Source organism: Ambystoma mexicanum, chromosome 7q (assembly GCF_040938575.1).
Source record: "Ambystoma mexicanum isolate Mex_15411 chromosome 7q, UKY_AmexF1_1, whole genome shotgun sequence".
NCBI lineage: Eukaryota > Metazoa > Chordata > Amphibia > Caudata > Ambystomatidae > Ambystoma > Ambystoma mexicanum.
This window is the reverse complement of record NC_090941.1, coordinates 301,097,845-301,120,792: the sequence shown is the minus strand read 5'-3', so window position 1 is coordinate 301,120,792 and position 22,948 is coordinate 301,097,845. Positions and strand designations below refer to the sequence as shown.

General features: G+C 45.5%; 1 protein-coding gene across 12 annotated transcripts in view; it reads right to left on the bottom strand.

Moving 5' to 3' along the window:
• Window positions 1–22,948, bottom strand: part of MYCBP2 (MYC binding protein 2) — a 3,160,061-nt gene that overhangs the window by 2,802,018 nt on the left and 335,095 nt on the right. For all 12 annotated transcript variants that reach the window (XM_069639721.1, XM_069639717.1, XM_069639718.1 and 9 more), the window contains exon 9: window positions 10,573–10,646. In XM_069639721.1, the coding sequence (XP_069495822.1) occupies window positions 10,573–10,646 (74 nt within the window). The remainder of the gene's footprint in view (window positions 1–10,572; window positions 10,647–22,948) is intronic.

Here is a 22,948-nt window from a genome sequence, read left to right as displayed (position 1 = left end):
TATTGCAATACTGTTATTAGGCATAGCACATGCCATCAGCCTGTGCCGCCCCTTGTATTTCTTTGGCCAGGTTAAGTGGATCCATCTTAGCACAGAACACTGATGAGCGGAATCCTTGCAGGTGGATTTAAAATGCTTTAGCTGTAATATAACCCCTAAATTCGGATTTCTTCAGGATCACTGGTATCTTCCACCACAACACCTTTTGTTGTGATGTGGTGTAAGCTGAGAAAGCAGCCAGATGAACCTTTAGGTAATTGTAGACCAACCCAGTGTCTAACAGATGGGTAAGGTACAGCACAATGTGTGTGGGTGAGCAATCGATGGGATTGACGCCCTTGGAATTACACCAGATGACAAAACGTTTCCATTTGCTGGCATAGCAATAACGTGTGTTAGGTTTTCTAGCTTCCCCGAGTATGTCCATGCACCTCTGAGGGAGCTATAGGTGTCCAAACTCTATGACCTCAGGAGCCAGGCTGCTAAATTCAGAGTTTGTCGGCATGGGTGTAGGGTCTCCCCCTTGTCCTGAGACATGTTGTACGGGCAGGGCAGGTTTACTGGTGGGGAGAGGGACATATCCATCAGATGAGCGAACCAGGGTTGGCGGGCCCACATGGGGGCCACCAGTATCATGGTAACTGGTTCCTGGTGCATCTTGTGCACTATCTTGTTGAGAAGGGGAGTCGGGGGGGATGGAGGGGAGGCAGACAAATTTCCCTGACCATGGCCTCCAGAGAACGTTCCCCTTGGAGCGGTTCTGGGGGTACGTGGAGGCGTAGTCTTGGCATTAGGCGTTCTACTGAGTTGCGAACAGGTCGATCTCTGGGAAGCCCCATTCTGCGAAGACGTTGGACACGATGGCTTCGTGCAGATGCCATTTGTATTCTTCGGGCAGAGGAAAATCTCTGCTGAGCAAGTCTGCCAGAAGATTGAGTTCCCCTGGAACATGTTGGGACAACAGAGACATTGTGTGTTTGAGAGCCCATATCCAAATGTTTTGGGACAGCTTGGATAGCCCTGGAGAGTGAGTGCCCCCCTGTTTGTTCAGGTAATACATGGCTGTAGTGCTGTCCGTTAGAATCAGCACTGTCTTCCCTTGTAGTTGCATCTGAAAGGCCTTTAATGCCTTGAACACCGCTAATAGCTCCAGTAAATTTATATGGTTGGACGCTACTGGAGGGGACCACACTCCATGCGTTGTCTGCTGATGCAGGTGAGCCCCCCACCCTGTGAGAGATGCGTCTGTCGTGAGAGCGGCTTCCACTGCAGGGGTGGTGAAGGTTTTCCCCTTCAAGGTGTTTTCTCTTGAGCACCACTGCAGAGAGGAAACAAGGGCTGGCGAGACAACTGCCAGATCTTTCCATTGTCCGCTGGCATGACACCACTGGTTGTTGTGCCACTCTTGCATGGGACGCATGCACAGCCACGCGGGGAACCAAGTATATGCACGATGCCTAGCAAGCGCATGGCTTTGCGCACCGTCACCTCCCGACTGGCTACATATTGAGGATCTGAAAAAGCATGTTCTGAACCCTCTCGTTGGAGGGGAACAGGAGGCTGTCTTTTGCCCGGATCAGAGCTCCCAGAAATTGTTTTATTTGACTGGGGACTAGACTGGATTTCTTCTCGTTGATAGAGAACCCCAGACTGAAGAGAAGGTCCACGGTTTTTTAGATATTCAAAAAACATGTGTCGTACGAGTCCCCTGTTATGAGCCAGTCGTCGAGGTAACGCTAAACCGGGAAGGATAACCTCCGCAGGTGTGCTGCAGCTACTGCCAGGACCTTCGTAAACGCCCTTGGCGCCGAGGCGATGCCAAAGGGGAGTACCTTGAATTGGTAATGTTTGTCCTCTTTCATGAACCTTCGATATTTTCTGTGCGCTGGCAACATTGAAATATGAAAGTATGCATCTTTTCATGTCCAATGTTGCCATGTGGTCCCCCTGTTTCAACAGTGGGATCACCTCCTGTAGCGTTACCATGCGAAACTTCTGCGGTTTTATAAACTTGTTCGCTGGGCGCAGGACTAGAACAGGGCGCATGGTGAGGTCCTTTTTGGGTACAAGGAAGTACACTGAATAAATACCCTTGTTTACCTGAAGAATAGGGGCGGCTTCTATGCGTCCTTTCCCAGCAGCGCTTCCACCTCTTGATTCAGGATATCGAGATGGTCCGGTGAAAGGCGCCGTGAGCACGATGGTCTTAATTGTGGAGGTCGGGCGAATTCCACACAGTACCCGTGGGCAACCATCTTTATGACCCACTGGTCTGAAGTTATCCCCTCCCATGACTTGAGGAATGATGCTAAGCGCACCCCGACCGGGGTGACATGCGAGGGGATCCTGGATCTGATGACCTGGATCTGATGGTCATTTCTGACTGGAGGCTGCAGCTTGGGGCCTCTACCTCTGGCTTTGCTGCGTCGCTGACCCCATGGAGGGTAGTGTGCGGGGCTTCCTGACGTTTGTCCGGTATTGAAGTTTCCCGTGCCATAGTTGTTCTGACTTGCACGGGACTGCCCTCGAAAGGACCGCCAAGAGTTATTCCCTCTCTGGTGGGGGGGGGGGGGGGGAAGAGTGATTTATTGCAGAGACTTAAGAGTCATGCTCTTTTTTTGGCTGTTTCTAGGGCCTCTTCAACCGCCTATCCGAAGAGGTTAGCTTCTTCAATCGGTTTATTGATGAGCGAGGCCCGTTTCAGCCGTGTCCGTGTTCTTTATTACATTCTGGTTCACCGGCCTTCCTTCAGCCACAATAGAGCGAAGCTTTAACTTGACGGGTTCTAGGACCTCCTTGAGGCCTTCCTGAAGTAGGTTCCGCTGAGCGTCAGCATAATTCGGTAGCAGCGTAGTATTAATCGCTATACTTGCGGTATATGCGGCAGCCGAGGTGATTCGCTTGCCTAAGGCATACAGCCTCTTGGATTCCTTATCCGGAGGTGCCTCCCCTGTGGTAAAGGGTACTCCTGCCAGTTTCCGGGTGGTAGTCACAACCAAAAAATCAGGGGTGTCGTGCCCTTTAATGTATTGTAGGTCCGAAGGAGCTGACCAAATAACTAACTCTTGGGTTCACTGCCTGGGTTTGAGCTGGTGACACAAGGGAGGGAGCCAATCTTCTCTTAATAGAATTAAGGAGGGGAATGGCCTGGCTAGAGGGAGGTTTTTCCTTAAGAATATCCTCTACAAAGTCCTGCTCAGGCACTGCCTCTTGAGTAGAGATTTGAAAATACTCCGCTGCCTTCTTTAGCATGGTATTGAAGGCCATCTGGTTGTCTACAGGTGAGGCATGGCGAGCCTGGGTGGACGGAGGGGAATCCAGGCACAATACATCAGTGTCCTAATCTTGATGGGGAAGCATCCATGGGTCCGCCCCCACTTGCTGGGTTTCTTCCCAATTGTCCGTGGCATCCACCTGGTCCTCATAATTCTGTAGGAAGGAAGTTTCTTCATCTGCATTGTAAATGTCCCTATAAGTGTCCATCTGGACGAGGTCTTCATGCTGGACGGGGACAGAAGGCTGATCTTCTTGGAAATGTGCAGCAGATTGATGATTAGGCTCTCCACGAGATATTTTCGGGGAAGGATGCTCAGATGAACTAATAATTCTTTCAAGATGGTCCATACACCCTTCACATTTCTCCCTTGTCCATTTACGGGTGGAAAAGCATCGTCTTCCGCCCTTCGGCACCGAAAATTCTCCCAGGGTGATGGAAAGAGGCTCTTGACTGTCCTCATAGGTATCGTGAGAATCGGGGCACCATTGCGCATGCAAAGATTTGTCTGCGGCCTGCCCCATGTTTTTCTGCGGAACAGGCATCATCCCAACCGACAAAGTAATTCTCTCGATGCGGTCTTAGATTATCGCCGAATCGCGTGAGATAGTGGTTCTGAAGGTCTATCGGTAGATTTATTGCCTTCCGCGGCAGTAGACGGCCTAGCGGTCCGTTTTACGACTTGAGGCCTAGTCGTGATCTTTGGGCCTACCGCGGCCTTCAGGACCATCGGATTTCCACGCTTCCGCATGTAAATCTGATTTAGTGGTAGCGCCCTGGTTTGTTTTCGAATGCCCAGTCGCAAGACGCTGCTGCGGATGCGGGGAAGATCCAAAATCTGTACGATCCGAGGAATCTGTTGAAATTTTAAACGGCCCTTCTGGCGCTTTCACCTTTTTCGACGTACCCGGTTTAAGATAAACAATGTCTCTTAAGAGCTCTGCTATAGGGCGACCAGTTATTTGGGCGGAAAAAAACAATCTGAGGGACCTCGGTGCGTGAGGGGATTTTGGGTACACTACACATCACGATAGGGATAGTGTTACAGACACGCCCCCTTTCGGTCCCGGAAAGACAAGATGCAATACTCTGCGGTTACAGCTGGATGTCGGACCATATGCACAGCATGATTCTAAGCAGATTAACAAGCATCAGAAATTAAACTAAACTACACTATTTTAAAGCTCATATCGGTACAAGAGCATGAACATACATAAATGTTAAATGATAAAGAGTGAGAACATTCTTAATCCATTTCTACTTATGAAAGACACTATACTTGTTGGTTTATTGATACACTTGTGTAGGGAAATCGACAACACAGAATGTATATCATACACACAAAGGTAAGAAGAATTTGTTTCTTGATACTCTATGGGTAGACCCACAACAACATTACTGTGCAATCGTAATAGGCGCTCATTGGTAGCAGTTTTGCTTGCCCAAAATGCAGAGATCCAACTCTCTTCGAGAGCCTTTGCGCCAGGTGAGGCACTACTCCTGCTGCAAAACCATCCACAGACCAGGGTATGCATTTAGACCACCATAGGGTTTGAAGTTAGGCTCTGGTATGATAAAAAATCATGACGCATGTTAAGGGAAGATTTCAGGAGGCAAGAAGGCCCCAAACATACATTTATAATCTGGCAGAAGTGTGTTCCTCACAGCCCTCTGAAGTAAGGGTCTCAGGAGGGAGACTACCTTTGACTAGCCAAGTTCGAGGTCCTTGCAGGATTCTAGTCCAAAACAGCTGCGATTACTCCTCTGACAGACTGAATGGTGTGTGTTTCCTAAGGTTAAGGTACGTTAAGCAGGCAGTGGTAAGAGAGAAAGATACTAATTTCACTAGAATTAGTAGGGTGTTTGAAACATTTGGTAGGTGAACAGATGTTCGTGCATGTTCCTAGAAACCTTTCAGATTTATTTTTCCTTAATAGAAACCAATTTCAGGAAGTTAGATCTTCCCCATTTCAAGAAGGATGTGAAGGTCAAATGCCAGCTAAGTAATGACCTGTCTGACTGGCATCCTAGAATGTTGCTAATGGTGCTATAACAGCAGTAATCAAGATTTCTAAAAGGTAGGTCTGCCTCCTGATGATCTCAAACAGGCAAACCTGCAGACCGAATTGCTTTGAGAGACTAACTTTGAACCTGCCCCTTTGTGGGACATAATCCTCATTTCCTGGTGAGGGTTATGAACACTTGTGACTAAAACTTAATTCAGTGAATTCAGGGTTATTAAAAGTAATACTAGCAATTTCCCTCAGAGTGCAATCAGAATATACCAAGCAGGAAACTCCCTGCTAGACACTCTTGAATGCATGAGTTTATAAACCCTGTTCTAGTGTGTATTTTGAGAAAATACCAGAGTTCAGCGTGTACCCATCTTTGGACTTAAAAGTGAGCATATTCAGCACAAGGTCTGCAATCCCTGCGCACACATCCCCCACAAATCACTGTGCACATGTGAGAGGCTTAAAGAGTGTCTCACCTTAGAGTGGCATCTTTCTTCGCACAGAACAGCACCAGTGTGTTGCGACGGTATAGATCACACACTGGAGCAATTTATTTTTTAATGCGAGTGCCTGGGAGCATGAGCAAAATGGTAGTGGATCGCTCCCTTCAGATTCCGCACATTCGGTAAAATTGTAAAGTGTTACAACGCGGTGGAGACCAAATTAGCACAAGACTTTGAATTTGTGTAAAAAAGGTTTTAATGGACGTGTTTAAGGGGTTGCAGTCAGGAGAACAAGAGCCAAAAACGAGATCCTATTTTCAAGTTGGCAATTTTAAAACAGCAGGACAATGGTCATTGGTAGCGTTAGGATAGTTAGTTAGGTTTACCTGCACATGTAATCCAATTTAGGGAGTATACTCTCGATTTTCAACACAGACTATTTTCTGATAGAGTCACTATATCTACTTGGGGGGCAAAAAAAAAAAAAAAAAAAATCAAGGAGGACCTTTAACCTAATGAATCACTTCGAGAGTCGGGTACGGTTTAGTTCAGGGCAGGGTGGTACAAGTTTGGGAGCTGATCAAGAAGGCCAGTACTTATTGTCGCATTACCTCCTTTCAGATGAACACATGGAGACAGGCAAAGGGAGAAAGGCAGCAAGGGTGAGGGAGGCTGGTGTTGTCACTTTGTCCAATTCCCTTTTTCCCTTGCAAGTTTAGGATGCATACATAGTGGGATTCTTGAAAAGGTATGCATTACCCGCTTTTGAGGGTCTGCCGGGCAAGCAGCTTCTGCAAGATTTCATTACAGGTATTTGACAGAATGAAAAGCCCACATTAAGGTATTCCTGCCGAGCTGTCATGGACCAAATGCATATTGGGGTAGTTGAGGGGCCTCAGAAGAGCCGGCAGAATCCCATAGGGAGAACCTCACCCTTAGCCGGAAAGTTGAAGAGGTGAGTTTGAGTATTAAAGGGCAGCAATCCACTGGTTCAAGAATGTTCTTGGGAGTAAGCAAAGCTACTTCAAGGTGCATGCAGCAGAAACAAGCAAAGAGGGAACCAGGGTTCCTAGAGTTACTGAATCTAAGGCACCCAAGTGTTCAGGTCATAGTCGATAGGACATTATACTATGGGGCCATAACACGAAAGTAATTTCATTGGCGTTAGCAGTTGATGGCAGTGTAAAGAGTGTTCAAGCCAATGAATGCCCTTTAGATGAGTTATTCTAAGCATGTTTTGGTTGACCCAACACAACCAGAGCACTGATGAGACTAACTATGGAACTGGAATCCAATTTCTGCATGCAGCTAGATGAATGAGGGACCCAAGAGAATCACCCACCTGCAAGAATTATTTGTGCATCATGATGGAGCTTCTGCTCCACAATCAAATGAAGTGGATTCGTAGGCCTGTCAGCAAGATTTCTGGGATGTTTTTCATGAGACAGAGGCAGACGAGCTACCTTCGCACAGGTCTTGTGATTGCAAGATCGAGCCGAAAGCAGAAGCGCCAATACCGTGTAGTCAAATTTACACTGACAGAAAGAGAGCGAGTAGAAAATTAGGCTTGCAGCATCATTAGTCCCTCACAATTAGTGGCAGCATCTCCACTATTCTTCATGGCCCAGAAGTATGGGATGCTATGCACTTGTATCGACTCTTGAGCCCTTAAAAGGTTTATCATTAAGAATCGCTACCCTCTACTGTAAAGCTTACACCAATTGCGAACACCAGTACTGCAAGTTAAAACTCCCTCTATGATGTGGTGAGCACTGAAGACGTTTGGAGGAGAAGATCAGTATACCTTTTAGCTAAGGTTAGTGGTTGTACAGCCCTCACCATAGGTCTGTGCAAAAACTGCCTTAACAGTGACTAAGGCCTATAACTCGGGTGAGTACCAACACTATGCCACAAATGTATTTTGTCTTTAGTGAAACAGTACAAGTTACCTAGTATTGGGGCAGATGTGGACAAAGGAGCTTCCACTTAAGCAAATCAGAGACAGTACTACACTAAAATCAGATCAATGTGCACATGCTCAGCAAGTCAAGTCTAAAGTCACAAATTGGCAGAACACAATCAGTTGCTTAGTTACATAGAGGCTTCTCACTCAAATGGAGATTGAACTCTGTGCCCAATTGTTATGTAGCATTTCCATCTTGTGTGCAATTCTCCCCACTCAGTGAGTCGCCCAGCACATTTTTCTGGACTACTGAGTTTTCTCTAACTGACAGAGTGGGAACCTTTTTCTTACTCACTCCTTTTTCTGTGGCTTTTAGAACCCTTTTTGGTTTCTCTTGATGGAGTCCGCTATCCTCCATCCTTTTCAATGGCATCTGTATTTTACTATTGCAGCACGCAGCACCTTTTGTGCAGTGTTGCTGGGAGATCTTTGAGCTTCCCTCTTTGGCTTTACTTTATTTTCCTGGGCTAACTTAATTGTTACCAGGATAGGGGGATACATTGTATCTTACCTATGCTTTTCAATTGTGAGATCAGCCCACCCAACCTTGTGTGGAGGGCTGAGGCGGTATACAGTATCCCTTTATTTATGTTATTGTTTTTTTTTATAAACATGCTTCATACCAGAGTTAGGTTTCTAAGCGCGGATATGTTGCCCCCTCCTGTAACTTTACAGTGGCAAGTCCAATTGAGTGGCTGGTGCAGTGGAGTTTTCTACCAACCTTTTGTGATTTCTACACACAGGCTACTGTCGCTGCTGCAGTAAAGGCCACATGGATCACCATTGACCTAAAATGATGCCCATCTTGTTTCACCAACTCATGATGGCTTGCCCTTTCTTGAGCCTTCCTCTGCTAACTTGGGTGGGGGAGGTCCTGCTCATTCCTTTGTCTTCCAACAGGCGCCTGCTTGGAGGTGCTAGTGTGTCTGGGAAGACAGGCAGCTCGGAGGACACAAACTCCTCAGGTCTTTGTCCTCCAGTGGGTGTGCTTGGATCCCGTTCTAACTGGGTGTGTCTGACTGTCCTCTTGGGACAGCCACCACCCCAAGTTTGAATGGTGCATGCACGACAATTGGCTGGGTTCTTGCATAAAAGGCGAGGGGTCTTTATGCTGAAACCGTAGTCGACCACTAGAAGAAACATCCGAAGAAAAAGTAAGGACGACATCTGCAGCCACCTCCAGCAACCACCAAGCCGACAGAGTGACCGCTTCAGCTCCAGTACTTTCTTCTGTGTGACAGAGAAGAACCAGACCAGATGACTCCCTCCCTTAGAATGGTGGGCCTAACCAGTCTTGAGATCAGCTACAGTTTGAGTCATCCCACGAAGTGCTGCGATCTTCCCGGCCTGCAAGACCCAAATACCCTGGGTCCTCTGGCACTGCTGCAGTGTCTCGTCAAGCGTGGTTTCTGGATGCATACTTGTGGGCATCTGTCTGGACCTACAGAGACTCCATCCTGATCATAGAAGTCCCCCCCCTCAGAAGAGTTGAGGACCAAGAGAAGGAAGAAAGTTTGCCTGGTTACAACCGTCGCTGCTACAAAGCCTGTGTCGAGCCTCCAGATCCAAGTGCTGTGAAGATCATCTGTTGGGCATCCCAGTGATCGAATCTGACCGTCTACTCCCACCAAAAAAGTTCTTCTTCCAGCCAACAAGGCCAGATACTCAAACTGGAGCTGCTGTCATCTTACCTGGGGGACCTGCCGCTGACATTGCTCTTCATCACAGAAGGTACTGTCTAACTCCTGGGTACTTATCTAGGCAGTTTTAGTGTTGTTCACTCCTGAGATTCCTGAGTCAGGTTGGTGTCTCCCGGGCCCAAGGACACTTGTCCCCAAGGCTGAAATCCTTCAGGTAGCCTATCTAGCCCCATGAACCCTTTGAATCAAAATGTGTTATCTACCTGATTCTTAAAAGCATTGTCTGAACTTTGACAGTCTGCCTTCCTTTATTCTGCCGCCTAAGGGTCACTGGTCCCCCAGTGTCCCCATCTGACATTTTGAGACTCATTTCCCAGATAGGGCAGGACTTCTAAAGTTTAGGTCTACACTAAGTTACCTAAACTGCCAGTATTGCTATTTAGTCATTGTGGTTGATAAATGGTTTGCTAACCTAAAGCTACTCTTAATACGTACCAGTTTTATAATCTAAAAGGTCCAACTATGAAGCGAGTATTGCTACTACAAATATCCTAATGTAGGAAACTTTCCTTACTTAACTGAATTGCATTTTTGAATTAAACATTGCCTAGTATACATCATAAATAACCATACTGTTATATAATAGTGTATACGTGTTTTTATTGACTTCAAGTGCGCTCAAAGGTCTTTGTACTTTACTACATCCCTTTTCTCCCTCCTAGACTAAGCCTGGCTGCCCAGCCATAGCTAACAAACCCTTTGAGTGGTTCAGGTCAAATCTAAGGATTGGAGCCTTGTACATCTAAGCATGAGTCTTCTATAGTCCCATCATTGGTGGACAGTAGTAAAACTCCCCAATACCGGCAACAATCAAACAAACAATGTAACTGCCACTTCATGTTAATATCAAAATTAAGCTTCGTTGGAGGTTGGTGAAGAGAACACGTGTTCCCAGGTGACATGATCATGGAGCTAAAACAGCATAATCCTCCACACAATTACTCCCAAACAGGGCAGTATTTTTCTGATGAACCTAATACAAGTAAATTCTTAACATGTGCAGTGGATCAGCAATACTTATTTCATGCAGAGGCATTGTGTTGCAGTTTTATGTCCAACATGCCTCTCCCATAAAGCACCACCAGGTTTACCAAGTAATTTCTTAATGTTTCCCAAACTGTTCTTTACCAACCACAAAGACAAAAAGGTAGCATTAGACATGGTACATAATACTTGCATCTCTAGAAGCAGCAATCTGATTGATGTACTCTCCATCCGTGAAGAGGATATTCTGTCCTTCAGTTTGGCAATCTGTGCAGCGAAGACAAAAAAACAGCATTAACTCAAAATGAGCCCCTTATTATATATGCCCATTAAGACAGCTGTGTAAAGCGTTTCCTGCAGGGCTCAGTTCCAATCAAGCACAATCCAGCCAAAGACATGCTGTATTGTTGCAGTGGGATTAGGAGTTTCCAGGACATACTGTGTTAGACACGTTAGGGCTATATTGTGTATTTTCGTTTTTTAAACCTTTCTTGCTAAGCACCAAAAGAAAGATGATGGTTGCAATGTTGATAAAATACTCACCCTTTTAGATCTGCAATTGTAGAGAGTTAGTGGAGCATTGCTCAGTAAAGGTAAAGTTCCATATATAGATTTTTGTAAAATCGGCAAATCTACAGTGTAAAAGCATGGATGTGAAAAGCTAACAAATACACTTTGCGAGAAAATGGCTTTTTGAATCTACTGCTTCAGGTTTTAAAATTCCATAATTAGCGTTTAGAAACAATTCTTCTGGTTTATTCTTCACTAGAGATATTCTCTCATGCCTCCTTCAGTCATACGGTACCAAAATATATGTAAAACCTGGCATTAACTCGAGTGTTGGAAGCTATGCCAGTAAGTTACTAAATCTAATCAGTGATTGTTGGAGAGATTTTCCTTCAATGTTCTCCCTACTGCCCATTCATATTAACTTGGATGTCTTACAGGGGTTTCCTTTCAGTTCGACTCTCAGATCACAAAATAAGGGAAGGTGTATACAATACATTTGTGAAATTATATTCGAATTACATAGTTCCTACCAAATAACAAAATGTTGCGAAGTAAATGAACACATTTTTAGAATAAGACAGAATAGGGATCTCAAAGGATCATGAAATGTTTACACATGTCTACAATGTCCAACTAGTCTTTTAGTGAGGCTCACAGGCCTCAGAAATGGACCCATATCAATCAATGGTATCCTTCCCCCCACTTTACTTCAACCAGAAAACATTGTCTGGACTTACCTTGTCTACATTCACTTTGCCAGACGTTTACTTTGTCATGCATTTACTTCTTCATGCCTGTTACAAAGGTTTTTGTGTGTGTTGCTTTCCCTCCATATACATCATTGGGACACCCTACTTGTTGCAACTTTCCTGACTTTTGAAGGTAATTAAAGCCTTTTTGCTCCATTTACCTTGCTAAGTTCATCTGTTTTTGAGGGCACTGATCAGTCCCTATGGCCATCAGTACAGGAGAGCGGTTTGAGTTCTTTGTTTAATTTTCCTTTTCCTGCACACATCACCTTATGTGAAGTGTGGCAAATAATATGTTGCCTGTAATATGTCCAGGATGAGCTGGTGGCAGCGGATACTTTTGTACATTTTTTTTTTAAATAGTCTCGTGCACTTTTGCATTTTACAGCTGAATGCCAATTAGGTTACCACATACTGTAAAATGTCAGTACGAGACTTTGACCTGTCCTTTGGCCATATTGTAGTTTGACCTTCCTGCCCTGGAGTGGCCAGAATTTCCATTTATGGTAAGCCCTTTCCAGCGGAACGCTCCAGCTTTCACAGGGAAAGTGGCGGTCTATGTGTGTGACACTGGATGTTGGGGGCGGGGGCTGTCTGGGCCAGGTCCACATCCATACCAGGTGTGCATGTTGCTGGAGAAATACCCAATTTGTTCGTTTACTTTTGTTCATTAGGTGTTTTTCACCAAATTATAGGTGTACCATTTTCCCTTTTGACCTACTTACCTGAACATAAGGAGCAGGGGTGTCCCCCGCTCCTCATACTCAGGTATGTGTGGTCACGGGGTGTCCCTCGCTTCCTTAACAATGGAGGTGGGGGACAAAAATTGCTCGGCCCCCGTTTTCAATGGACGGTCAAAACAGGTGCCCGAGCAGTTTTACTGCGGACAGTCTGCCCGCAAACAAAACGTTCACGGGCAGGTCACATACATCCTTGCTGGGTAGATGCAGTGGCCAAAGGCTGTTGATTGGACAGCCAGTGCCATGATGCAGATCTCTGCAATTGATAGGCTGGGGACAACTCCAGCCCTAAACCTGGATAGAAGTGGGTCTCCTGCATCCATTCGACAGATCGTTGGAGCCAAGACCTCAACGAAAGAGAGCAGCCCACTGCAGACCCAGAACTCATTATTGGAAGATAGCCAGCAGTCCTGTCTTCACTTGTCTGGTGAAACCCTGTCTACATGCAGATCTCCAGAAGACTATATATTTTTTTATTTTCATTAACAGCATACAGATAGTTATACTCCACAATTATACAATTAGGCAATTACAAGTCTCGACTGTTATGCGGCACTGTGTCTTACATAAGAACTTCTACCCCTCCCCCTCCCCCAGTTTAGCTTTAATATAGAAGTTTCACGCAGAGTGTCTTGCAGTCTGCGTCTGAAACTCATTCTGCTGGTCTGTTTTACCTGCCTATCGAAGAGGAGGAGGTGCTTTTGAACCCCGTTTTTGCAACTGAGTTTCACAGAGTTTCTTGCAGTCCGCGCGGTCCGGAATACCAAAGACCCTGAAACTCTGAGTAATCCAAGTTCTAAAGCAAAGGCGAGAGGGGGAAACGACGCCAATCCATCATGCCTACAGCAACCCACATTACACCATATTAGAGTTAAGGCGTCCCACCCTATGGGTAAGCAAAGCACCAGCACTGTGTCTTTGAACATTTCACAGTCCTTAACCCCTACTCCCTCTGTCCGACCTTAAAACACTAACAACTGCTCCCTCCTCATTTCTCTGTGTTCACAACCCCCGCCCCTTCCCCAGTCATTTATTACTGCGGATACTACAACATATTTTGATTGCCAGTTGGACATGGAGCCTGCAGGTCCCCAGTTACCCCTAGATACTTTTACTTTTGGCAAGAACAATAGCCGAATCGTGACCCATGCGTGGATGCAGCCCGATCGTGAGCACTTGGTGCTGCTCCCCAAAAGTAAACCTCCACAAGTAAAAACTATTTTGAAGGCCTCTACCGAACTATCTAAAGCACAGAATCATTCTGCTCTACAACCATGTAAGGCAAACGAGGGCCTGAGGTTCCGTGAAATGGGGGGAAACTCCACCTTTGGCTGATAACAACAAACTAACTTGGATCCAATCTGAACCTCCTTGGACTCTCTATGAAACGCTCTCGGGCTTCTTGGCAGCCCGCTGACTTCAATTACTTCGGAGCGGTCAGAGTGCTGGACTTTGGTACAGGCCGGAAGTGCATAACAGGCCTGCCCAGGCTTTTGATCTCGCTCAGGACTTAATTGTGCGCGAAGCACGAGAAATTATTTCTCCTCCCCCTCTAGATGGATCATCGCCTGAGCGGGATTGTGAGGAATTGGTTGTTCCCCCGCCTCGTTTAGCTCTTGAGGCTGACTTTTCAACCAAACTACAATCTGCTCTTGATATCTCAAATTTGAGCAATTGCATAACTCCAAACTTGGAAGACAAAAGTCTAGCAAAGTCCGCTGGGAATGCACCAACAACCTTATATTCTGTGCCATCGCAAAGTAAAAAGGTTAGCAACATTTTTTTTTTAAAAACTCAAAATCCTACTCTGCCAGTGAACAACGCATCCAACCTATTCCAGCACAGACAGGGAAAAACGAACACACCAAGAATATACTGACAGGCGAACAAAAGAGGAACGCGCCCAGCTTTAAACTTGCCCGTCTTCTTTTAACATAAGAGTACAAAAACGCTAAATCCTAAACCCTCGGGTGAACACTCTGACACAGAAATCCTTGAGGGGTCAAAGGACTGTATCCAGTCATTCACGGATGAGTGGCAAGCACTAGAAGGCAATGGTGGAACATGTTCAATCAAAAGATGGCACCTCGCTTTGGAGAAGCATCAACACAAGCTTCCCTCCCCCCTCCACGGGATATCTCAATGCCTCTTGCCCCCTCTCCAGCAGTAGACTGCTCCTCACAACTAACCGGGGAAGGGAGGAGCCCCGGAACGAAGTGGCCGGCGAAGAGGACCCTTCCTCAGCTCGAACCATTTTTTCATTTTAGTAACGATGATGCAGTACTGTTGAACGAGTTACATCTGTCGTTAGTCCCAGCACCAGATCCAACGAGAGGGGGGAGAAAAATCCCCCCTAGCACATCTAAATGAAGAGAGGAGACCAATATCTCTGGCATAGCCTAAAGAGCCCAGGAGGGTCCAGCAAACACCATCCCTCAAAGAACCTGGTACTCTTATGAGTCTTGCCAGAGGTAGGTCAGAGCGGGCATCACAACAGCAGAATCCATCGGAACATGTCTCGTCCTTATTTGATTCATCACATGACTTGCATTCTGACCGTCACAAAGACCATCTCAAAACTGGAGCACTCAGTCTCGCATTCAGACCGAGAAAAGAAAGCGAAGAAACCTGATTTATTAACCATAATGTTATTTTTAACCATTGCATTGGTGCCATTTACCAAACTTTATGAGTCAATAAATGACACTCTAAAATACCACCACTGATGGCCATGATGCATTCTAAACTCTTGTTTCTGGTAGGTTATATCACAGCCAATGAAGCAAGGAATTTTGATGCGAGGGAAAAATCGCAAAAAACACGATGGTCTGGGAAATTTAAAAGTCAAAGCTGCGGAAATAAGAAAGGCTTTAATTATTGCAGATCTCTCAACGAGTCTTATAGACCAAAGGGAATCTCATCAAACCAGTCTCAGTAAAAACGAAGAGAGGGGCCACTGATCATCCAAGTCTTGGAAATCCAGTCCTCGCACCGTTGCGAAGGGTGACAAATCAAGATAAAACCGCAAGAGGAAATGTAACATCTACCAGTATTAACTACAATTTCCCAATTTTCGTGCAAAGGCCAGATAAGAAGAAGGTTTTATTATTGTCGTCCTTATTAGATCAAGTCACAGCAAGCAATTCCCTGCCATCGTCCTTGCTGATTGAAATCACTTGTTCAACCTCACATAAAATTGGGGCCCCTAAACCTGCCCAGAGGAGGGCCTTAAGAAAGGATCTGCCGGAAATCTATGGACTAGTATTAGCGTGTTGCCCAGCAGGAGCTTTGGGACCCTTAGTTCGGGCTCCAGACGACAAAACTCAAATGATGCAAGACCTGATGGATTTGACTCAGTACTCGTTCGAAGGTTCCGAGTCTGACTTGGTCATGATTGAGTCTGGATCATCAGATCAAAATCCCTGCTCGAGAACAAGTGGGGTAAATACAGCAACATTTGCTCCCATGGCCCAGATTTCCCTACCCTTTTGACCCTTTTGGAAAAAAGGAAAAAAGAGTGGGCAAGAGACACTGTAATAGCGACTACTCTAACAATAAGCCACTTATACCAGATACTAAGCTGACCCGAGAACGCCACGGCCATATTCGGTCTGAAGCCAGAAGGGAAAGGTCTCCGACTCCTCCACTACGAGTCAGATTATCCAGACCAAATAATCAACTCTGAGAAGAACCTTCCAAGTCATCATCAGCCGGGCCTTCCACTGGCAAGATAAGAAGTGGCTTGTAGGGAGCCTTAACTAAGAACCGATTTGAACAAACTATCAATGCCGGCCCCCTGCGAAATCCACCTGCTAAGCCAAAACAGAACAGCCAGTGTTCATTAACTATTGGAGAGAATTCTGGACACCAAAGACTACCAGATTCTAAACAGAAAAACGATCACAGAACTCCTTCACTGCATACCGAACTTACGCCACGTCCTCAATAATGACTTGAAGATCATAGAATTTGGAGATGAACAACGTATGGATTGCATATATCGCCACATACTATCCCCTGTGTGTTGATGGACGCAGCGGAAAGCTTACTAATTGCTGGGCTTCGACCTAACTAGTGAAAGTTGCCATGGACCCGCCGAACACTGTACATGACGGTGAGCGGGTCGTGGGGGGCATAAAAGCCAGCGCAGCAAGATCAAGTGAACTCACTCTCCATGACGTTTAGACCCTGAGAAGACCAAGGGAGATGCAACCACTTCTTCACCCATTGGATACTGGTAGAGTTCCAAAAGTTCAGAGATTCAATTTGAATATCACATTTAAACCGGACCACCCCGCAGAATCGGGCAACGTGATAAACCCTCCTTCATCGAACCCAAGTCAGGATCCGGAGCATTCACGCTGGTCCTGGCTTCCAAGAGCATTGGCTAAACAGGATTCCACATAGCCACCCACGACGCCCCTTGCTTTCCAGTCAACAACAGCTCCCTTTATTCCCATACCGCTCGGATAAAACTGCGTAAAGATGTCTTCTTAGAATACAAAGGGCTCCAAACACTTAACAGCAGAAAACAATGTTAAATTGGGGGATTATGATCTTATCCGTTTGCAGGAAACTTGGCTAAGCGAAAAACCCATCCTTGATGGATGTGAAGTAGTTCTCTGCCCTGCCAAAAGGCCAAAAAGGTTGCCTATCATCAGGCCTCTTGACCGCGGTTAGATCTGCTAGTGGCTTGAACATATCCAAAGTAATCTCAACAAGCCTATTCGCTCAAGAACTCTTGGTATCGTGGAAGCACCCAGAGAACGTACTGCCTGGTGCTGCGCTACCTACCCTGATAATCAAACCTTTACTGGAATCCTCAAGCCATGTCAAACGAAACCTGTTTGGATATGGCTGCGAATTTAAATCGATGATGCATACATTAACCACCACACCATACCTGTCATCGTATGTGGTGTTCTTAATGCTAAATGTTTAACGGCAGACTGTGGGGGAATCAGGATACAAGGAAGATCGGCATCAGTAGACAGAGGTATCTTGTGGATGTTACTTATAGCGAAACGTGACTTCTAAACTGCCAAATTGAAGGCCATGTCCCACCTATGGTGACCTGGGAAAGAGTGGACCAACATGCAGTTATTGACTTTATTTTTGTATCCAGAGACCTCTTGCATCTAGTCTCATCCTTTAAAGTAGTAAGACCACCAACAGCGAGCACAGATTGCTGTATATAACCTGGAGAGCCTCGCCAGAAATCGAAAGACAAAGAAGGACACCACATGTGACAGAATGTAACAGAAGCAACGACTAAAACTGACCAAATCGGCAATAGTGCAATTGACATCAGACTTCACAACGAATGCGAGTACAGTCAGCTCTATAACCGGCAAAGCTATAGTAGACCATACTCCACTTCTGGAATGCTACCGCACTGTAAACCGCGATTTATTGGCACATTCAACAAAAAGAATTCACACTTACGATGCTTTGCTTGTTGAAAAAAGAAGAGCGCGGAGAAAAGACAAATGTACCGCAGCTAAGAGAAACCATCCTGACGAAAAAGTCAAAGCAATCGTGGCAAACAAGGCTTACAAAAACTGGTTACTAATTTATAGAGCCAAAATGTACTAAAACGACTCGGAAAACATGCTAAGAGCGATTTGTGGAAGAAAAGCCAAAGATTTTTGGTCACCGATTAATCCTCCCAGACTAATCCAATCGGATCCCAACAAAACAGCATTCAAAAACACAAGTTTGGGTGGCACACTTTAAAGCTTTTCGAAGAAGAGATGGAGTCCAACTGCCAACTCCTAGTGCAGTGGAACAGCTCATGGGGCATTCCTCACGATGTAGAGCACATCCTGGGGAAAATAGGAAAGCTAAATGGATCAAGGCTCCAAGCCTGGGTGACAGACCAATGCCATCTTGAAGGAGCATCCGGAGCTCTAGGCTTTGTTCATTCATCAGTTGTTTGAGCAAATTACTCAAACCCCTGTGATTCCCCAACTCGTGGAAAAAGTCTATAGTAGTTCCCATCTTTAAGAGTGGACAAAGGGACAACCCTAAGAGCAACTACCATCCAATCGCTCTTTTAGACGTGATTGGGAAGATTTTTGGCTCCTTAAGACTTGATGGCCTACAAGCCAAACTGGCTTTGTCAAGAACATTAGAACAGCTCCCAACATCTTGCTTCGGAGTACATTGAAGGGAGTGGTGCGTGAGGGTCATCCAATGATCTTTGTGGCCTCAGAAGATCTGGTCCAAGCATTCGACCAAGTTAAGAGACAGTCCTTGTGGGAAAAACTGGCTGCGCGAAACTGCCAGACATCAGTTCTCAAACCAATGTTTGCACTTCATTCAAACACCTCTATGAGAGTGCGTCTAAATCAATCAGGATCACTATCAAGCGAAATCCGCACAGCTAGAGGAGTGAAACAAGGCGGTCCCCTGACCCCAGCGTTGTTTAATTTTTATTTGTCTGATCTGCAGTATTTCGAGCCAACGATGAGTACTTTTCCACCGACTATAGGGGGCATGTGTCTTACTCATATCCTGTATGCAGACGACCTGGTCCTAATAGATCAAACCCCAGTGGGTCTACAGCGTCAGCTGGACAGCCTTCAAATCTACATCAAGAAGAATGACTTGGAGATAAATGCAGAAAAAAAAAAATCATGTGCTTTGAAAAATCAAGGAAACACAATGAGAAATTGAAATGGGGCCGCACATTGAACAAGTAAATCACTTCAAATATCTAGGAGTCAGGCATAACAACAGCATAGTAGAACCTCCAATGTTAGATCTTCGTGAGAAAACTAAGTCGCTGGCTAGTCAGGCGATGATCAACAAGAAATACAGACGCTTCTCCTTATTACCAGTCTTAAACAACTTCAAGTCCAAAGAAGTCCCTTCGCTGAACAATGCTGAGGCTATGTTGACCATCCGAGAAAAAACATGGCCCCTACTTGAAGGTCTCTTCTGGAAGAGAGTACGGAGACTGCAAAGTCAAACCCTATAGCAACCATACGCAGAGAACTGGGTCTCCTCTCATTGCAAGCAACAGTGGAGTGGAACAGATTGGCCCCATTTAGAAAATCAATTCTACCCTCTCGGTCAAAAATCTTCGAGATAATTAATAAAGAACTAACGGGAGGGATTAATAGACCCCTGGAAAAATGAGAGCATAACAGATCCAAACTGGAGGCAATTGCACGCACTGAAGAGGATTTGATGACAAATCCTATCAGAGTGAAAAGAAAAATAGGAGAAAATGATTGGATTCAAACACTGGCTGCTGCCGCTGGGTACAAGTTGACAGAGAATTTACCATCAGAAGGAAGAAAGATGAATCTCCTTCCGAGATACATGGCAAAGTGTCCTAGTCTATTTCATCGAGATCAGTTCTTTCAAATCCGTTTGAATCTCTTTCCTACCATGGAGACAATTGCAATTAGTCCGGTCAACATCGGACAAAAACAGATGCCGATTCTGTAAAGGAGATGCTGAACTGGAAAACCTGAAACATCTTCTAAGTAGCAAACCAAAATACTGAGCTACCATCTGTAAAAATGTCCCTCGTATGATACAGAGGACTCATGGACCAGCCCAATATGTGGGAATAAGACCACATTTGTGATTGTAGTGGTGACATTCATAGTTAAAATATTGCCTGGACAAGGCAATCAGCCTAGACAATTAACAGAAGGATTCATTGTGGACACAGAACAGATTGTCTGTTTGTAAGAGAAATTAGTGGATAGATTTTGTACAATTGTCTTTCAATGACAGCAAATAATTTAAAAAAAAAGTTAAAAAAATCAAAATAGTACCTTGCCCCTTCTTCCCTTTCTCTTTGTGTACCCATCTCGGTTATGAGTTTTATCACTATTCTTGAGTCTCTTGGCACCGTTCTCCCACGTTTCCTGGCTTAAATTTCAAGAACACCTTAACCAGTACTTCGGTCCAGATTTCTACTCGAAGATCAAGCCACTAGAAGAGCTTGAAACAGTCCCAGAACCAACCTGTTGGCTAGCCAAATGTCCTTTTGAGCTACTTTGCTGCAGCGGTCACCCTTCTGAGTTGAGCCTTGGGACTCTGCAGTGCCTCCGCCTCTGGAAAAAGAAGCATTTCCCTGAAGGTACAGCTCCCCACCACAAGTTCCTTTGCTCTCACCACAAAAGTCATCTTTTGCCATTTTAGTGGCCATTGCGGATTGCTGTCTGTATTGCATCCTGGGAGCACTCCAATGTCATCGCCAGAGTGGTTGTCCCAAATTCTGTGTGCCCTGAATTCAAAATCTGATCGATTGGAGCATGGAACTGTGAACTAGTCAAACCAAAGAACCAGACGCCTGAATTGACCTCCGCACCCACAACCCCATGGGATCTCTTCAATGGAACCAAGGCACGGATCCTGAAGGCGCAGCGATTACAGAAACTTCTAGTGGTCCCTCAGTGAATCGGAATACCAGGGGTGGGTGAACATACCTGTATTTCCCCTCCCCTCGTCTAGCTAGGGTTATATGGGGGTACACTCCTAGCCCCATTTCATCTTTGCATAGCCTTGAACAGTGGTCATCTGGCCTGGTGTAGCCCCTCCCCACCCACCCCTGGGTGTCCCATAAAGTGGATGGATTGGGAGAGGGTCTTTAAAAGACATGCTCTTGTTTTTCATACATTTGGAACACCACTTACAGTAACTTGTCTCATGGCAACACTTGTGCAATCTTTCTAAAGTAACTCTTAGCCACCTGAAAAGACTTATTGGGACCTGTGAATCAAGGGAACATAACCTCTTTTCTAGCTAGGGAAGGAATTCTCAAGGTTTGAACTTTAATTCTAAGCTTTTGTATGGTGTTTGCTAACTTCTTCATTCTAAACCCATTACCTCTAAAACAATTGCTTTTTTAAATTATTTACTGGCTTTGCTACACTTACAGTATATTGAAAAGTGATTCTAATTGTATTTAAAAGTAAAGTGTTAGTGCTCTTAGCAGAGCACATCAAGGTGAATGTATATATTAGTAATGGATGTGTTAGGTGACACTTACCAGTGTTTGTTTTTTCATTGATTAGCGTGGTCTATGGCACGAATGAATAAGGAACACGTTACTTACCTGTAACTGTTGTTCTCCAGAATGGAGAACTCATTGGAGGTAGTTGAGATCTATGGTTTCATGCGGACTGGATCGAAGGTTTGTGTGCATGAGGTTCCAACAAAATTACTCACCGTAGTAACTACCTTACTCCTAGTCCATAGTCCCCTTTTCTCCATACCTTTGGAACTTTCCGTCCATCGGGACGGGACCGGAGCACTTTGAAGCATCAAAAGACGACTTGTCCTTTTATTTTTACACAGGGCCACCGCACATGGCCGTATCCCCGCCCTCCTGAGCTCCGCCCTGCGCATCGCCCTTCAGTCCTTTTTTAATCACCAAAATCGAAGGACCAGGAAAATAGAGGCATATATTTAGAGGGGAAGGCAGACGGGCGTATGGAGGCAAGGGGACTATGGACTAGGACTAAGGTAGTCACTACAGCGCTATACACACTACGTCCCCTCCCCTTTCCTCCATACTTTTGGGAGATTCCGAAGCACTAACCAAAGAAACGGGAAGATGGACATTTCCCTTAAATGGAACAGGTTTTTAAGAACTGCCTGGACAAACTGGGCATCAGCCCGGGAGCTCAGGTCAAGACAATAGTGTCTACATAAAACAGAGAGAGAAAGCCATGTAGCAGCTTTGGCTATGGACTCCCAAGGGACATATTTCTGGAGGGCAACCGCAACTGCTTTGCCTCGGAAATGTGCATGAACGCACTGGGGGCCTGAAGGCCTTCAACTGTATAAGCATCCGAGATACAGGACGTGAAATGGTAGCTTTTGAAGCCAGTTACCCTTTTGGGTCCCCAAAAGTAACAGCGTTGTGGGGAGCTTCTGAAATCGCTTGTTCTTTGAAGATAAAACTTCAGAGCTCCTATGACATCAAGGGTATGGAGCACCCTCTCTGCATCAGAGACTGGGTCTGGAAAAAAGACTGGGAGGGGGTGTAACTGGTTTATGTGGAACGAGTGCAAAGCACAACCTTATCCTTGTGAAAGGTCAAGAAAGGGTGTTCGACAGAGCTTGAAGCTTGCTTATTCTTCTAGCAGATGTAACTGCAATTAAAAAGTACACTTGGGGCATCAGGAGTTGCCGGTGCAGGACAAAGCATCCGCATTTGGCGAAGGTAGGCCCTGTGGGGCTTAGTTATTTGCTTAGGGAAATAATGTAACAATTCTTGCATTTTCTTCAGGCCGAGTGTGCATCATGATCTAAATTACTTTAGAGGATAGGCTACTGGCCATAAAATGGCGCTTTTGATATGAGGCAATTTCTGAAGGTATAGACCTTCCTTAGGGGTTATTTCAAAATCGACCGGCATCATCCTTTGTATTGCCAAAGTACCATCAAGATGGCTGCCGCACACATGGCCCTGGAGCCTGTGTCTGCCTGGTAGCTGCCCCCACTGTGATTGGCTGCCTCCTTCTACTAACAGTCAATGAGAGGAGCTGGCAGGCGAAAGCAGGCCCCTCCTGCAAAGGCCCACAGCCAATGCCCTGTCTGA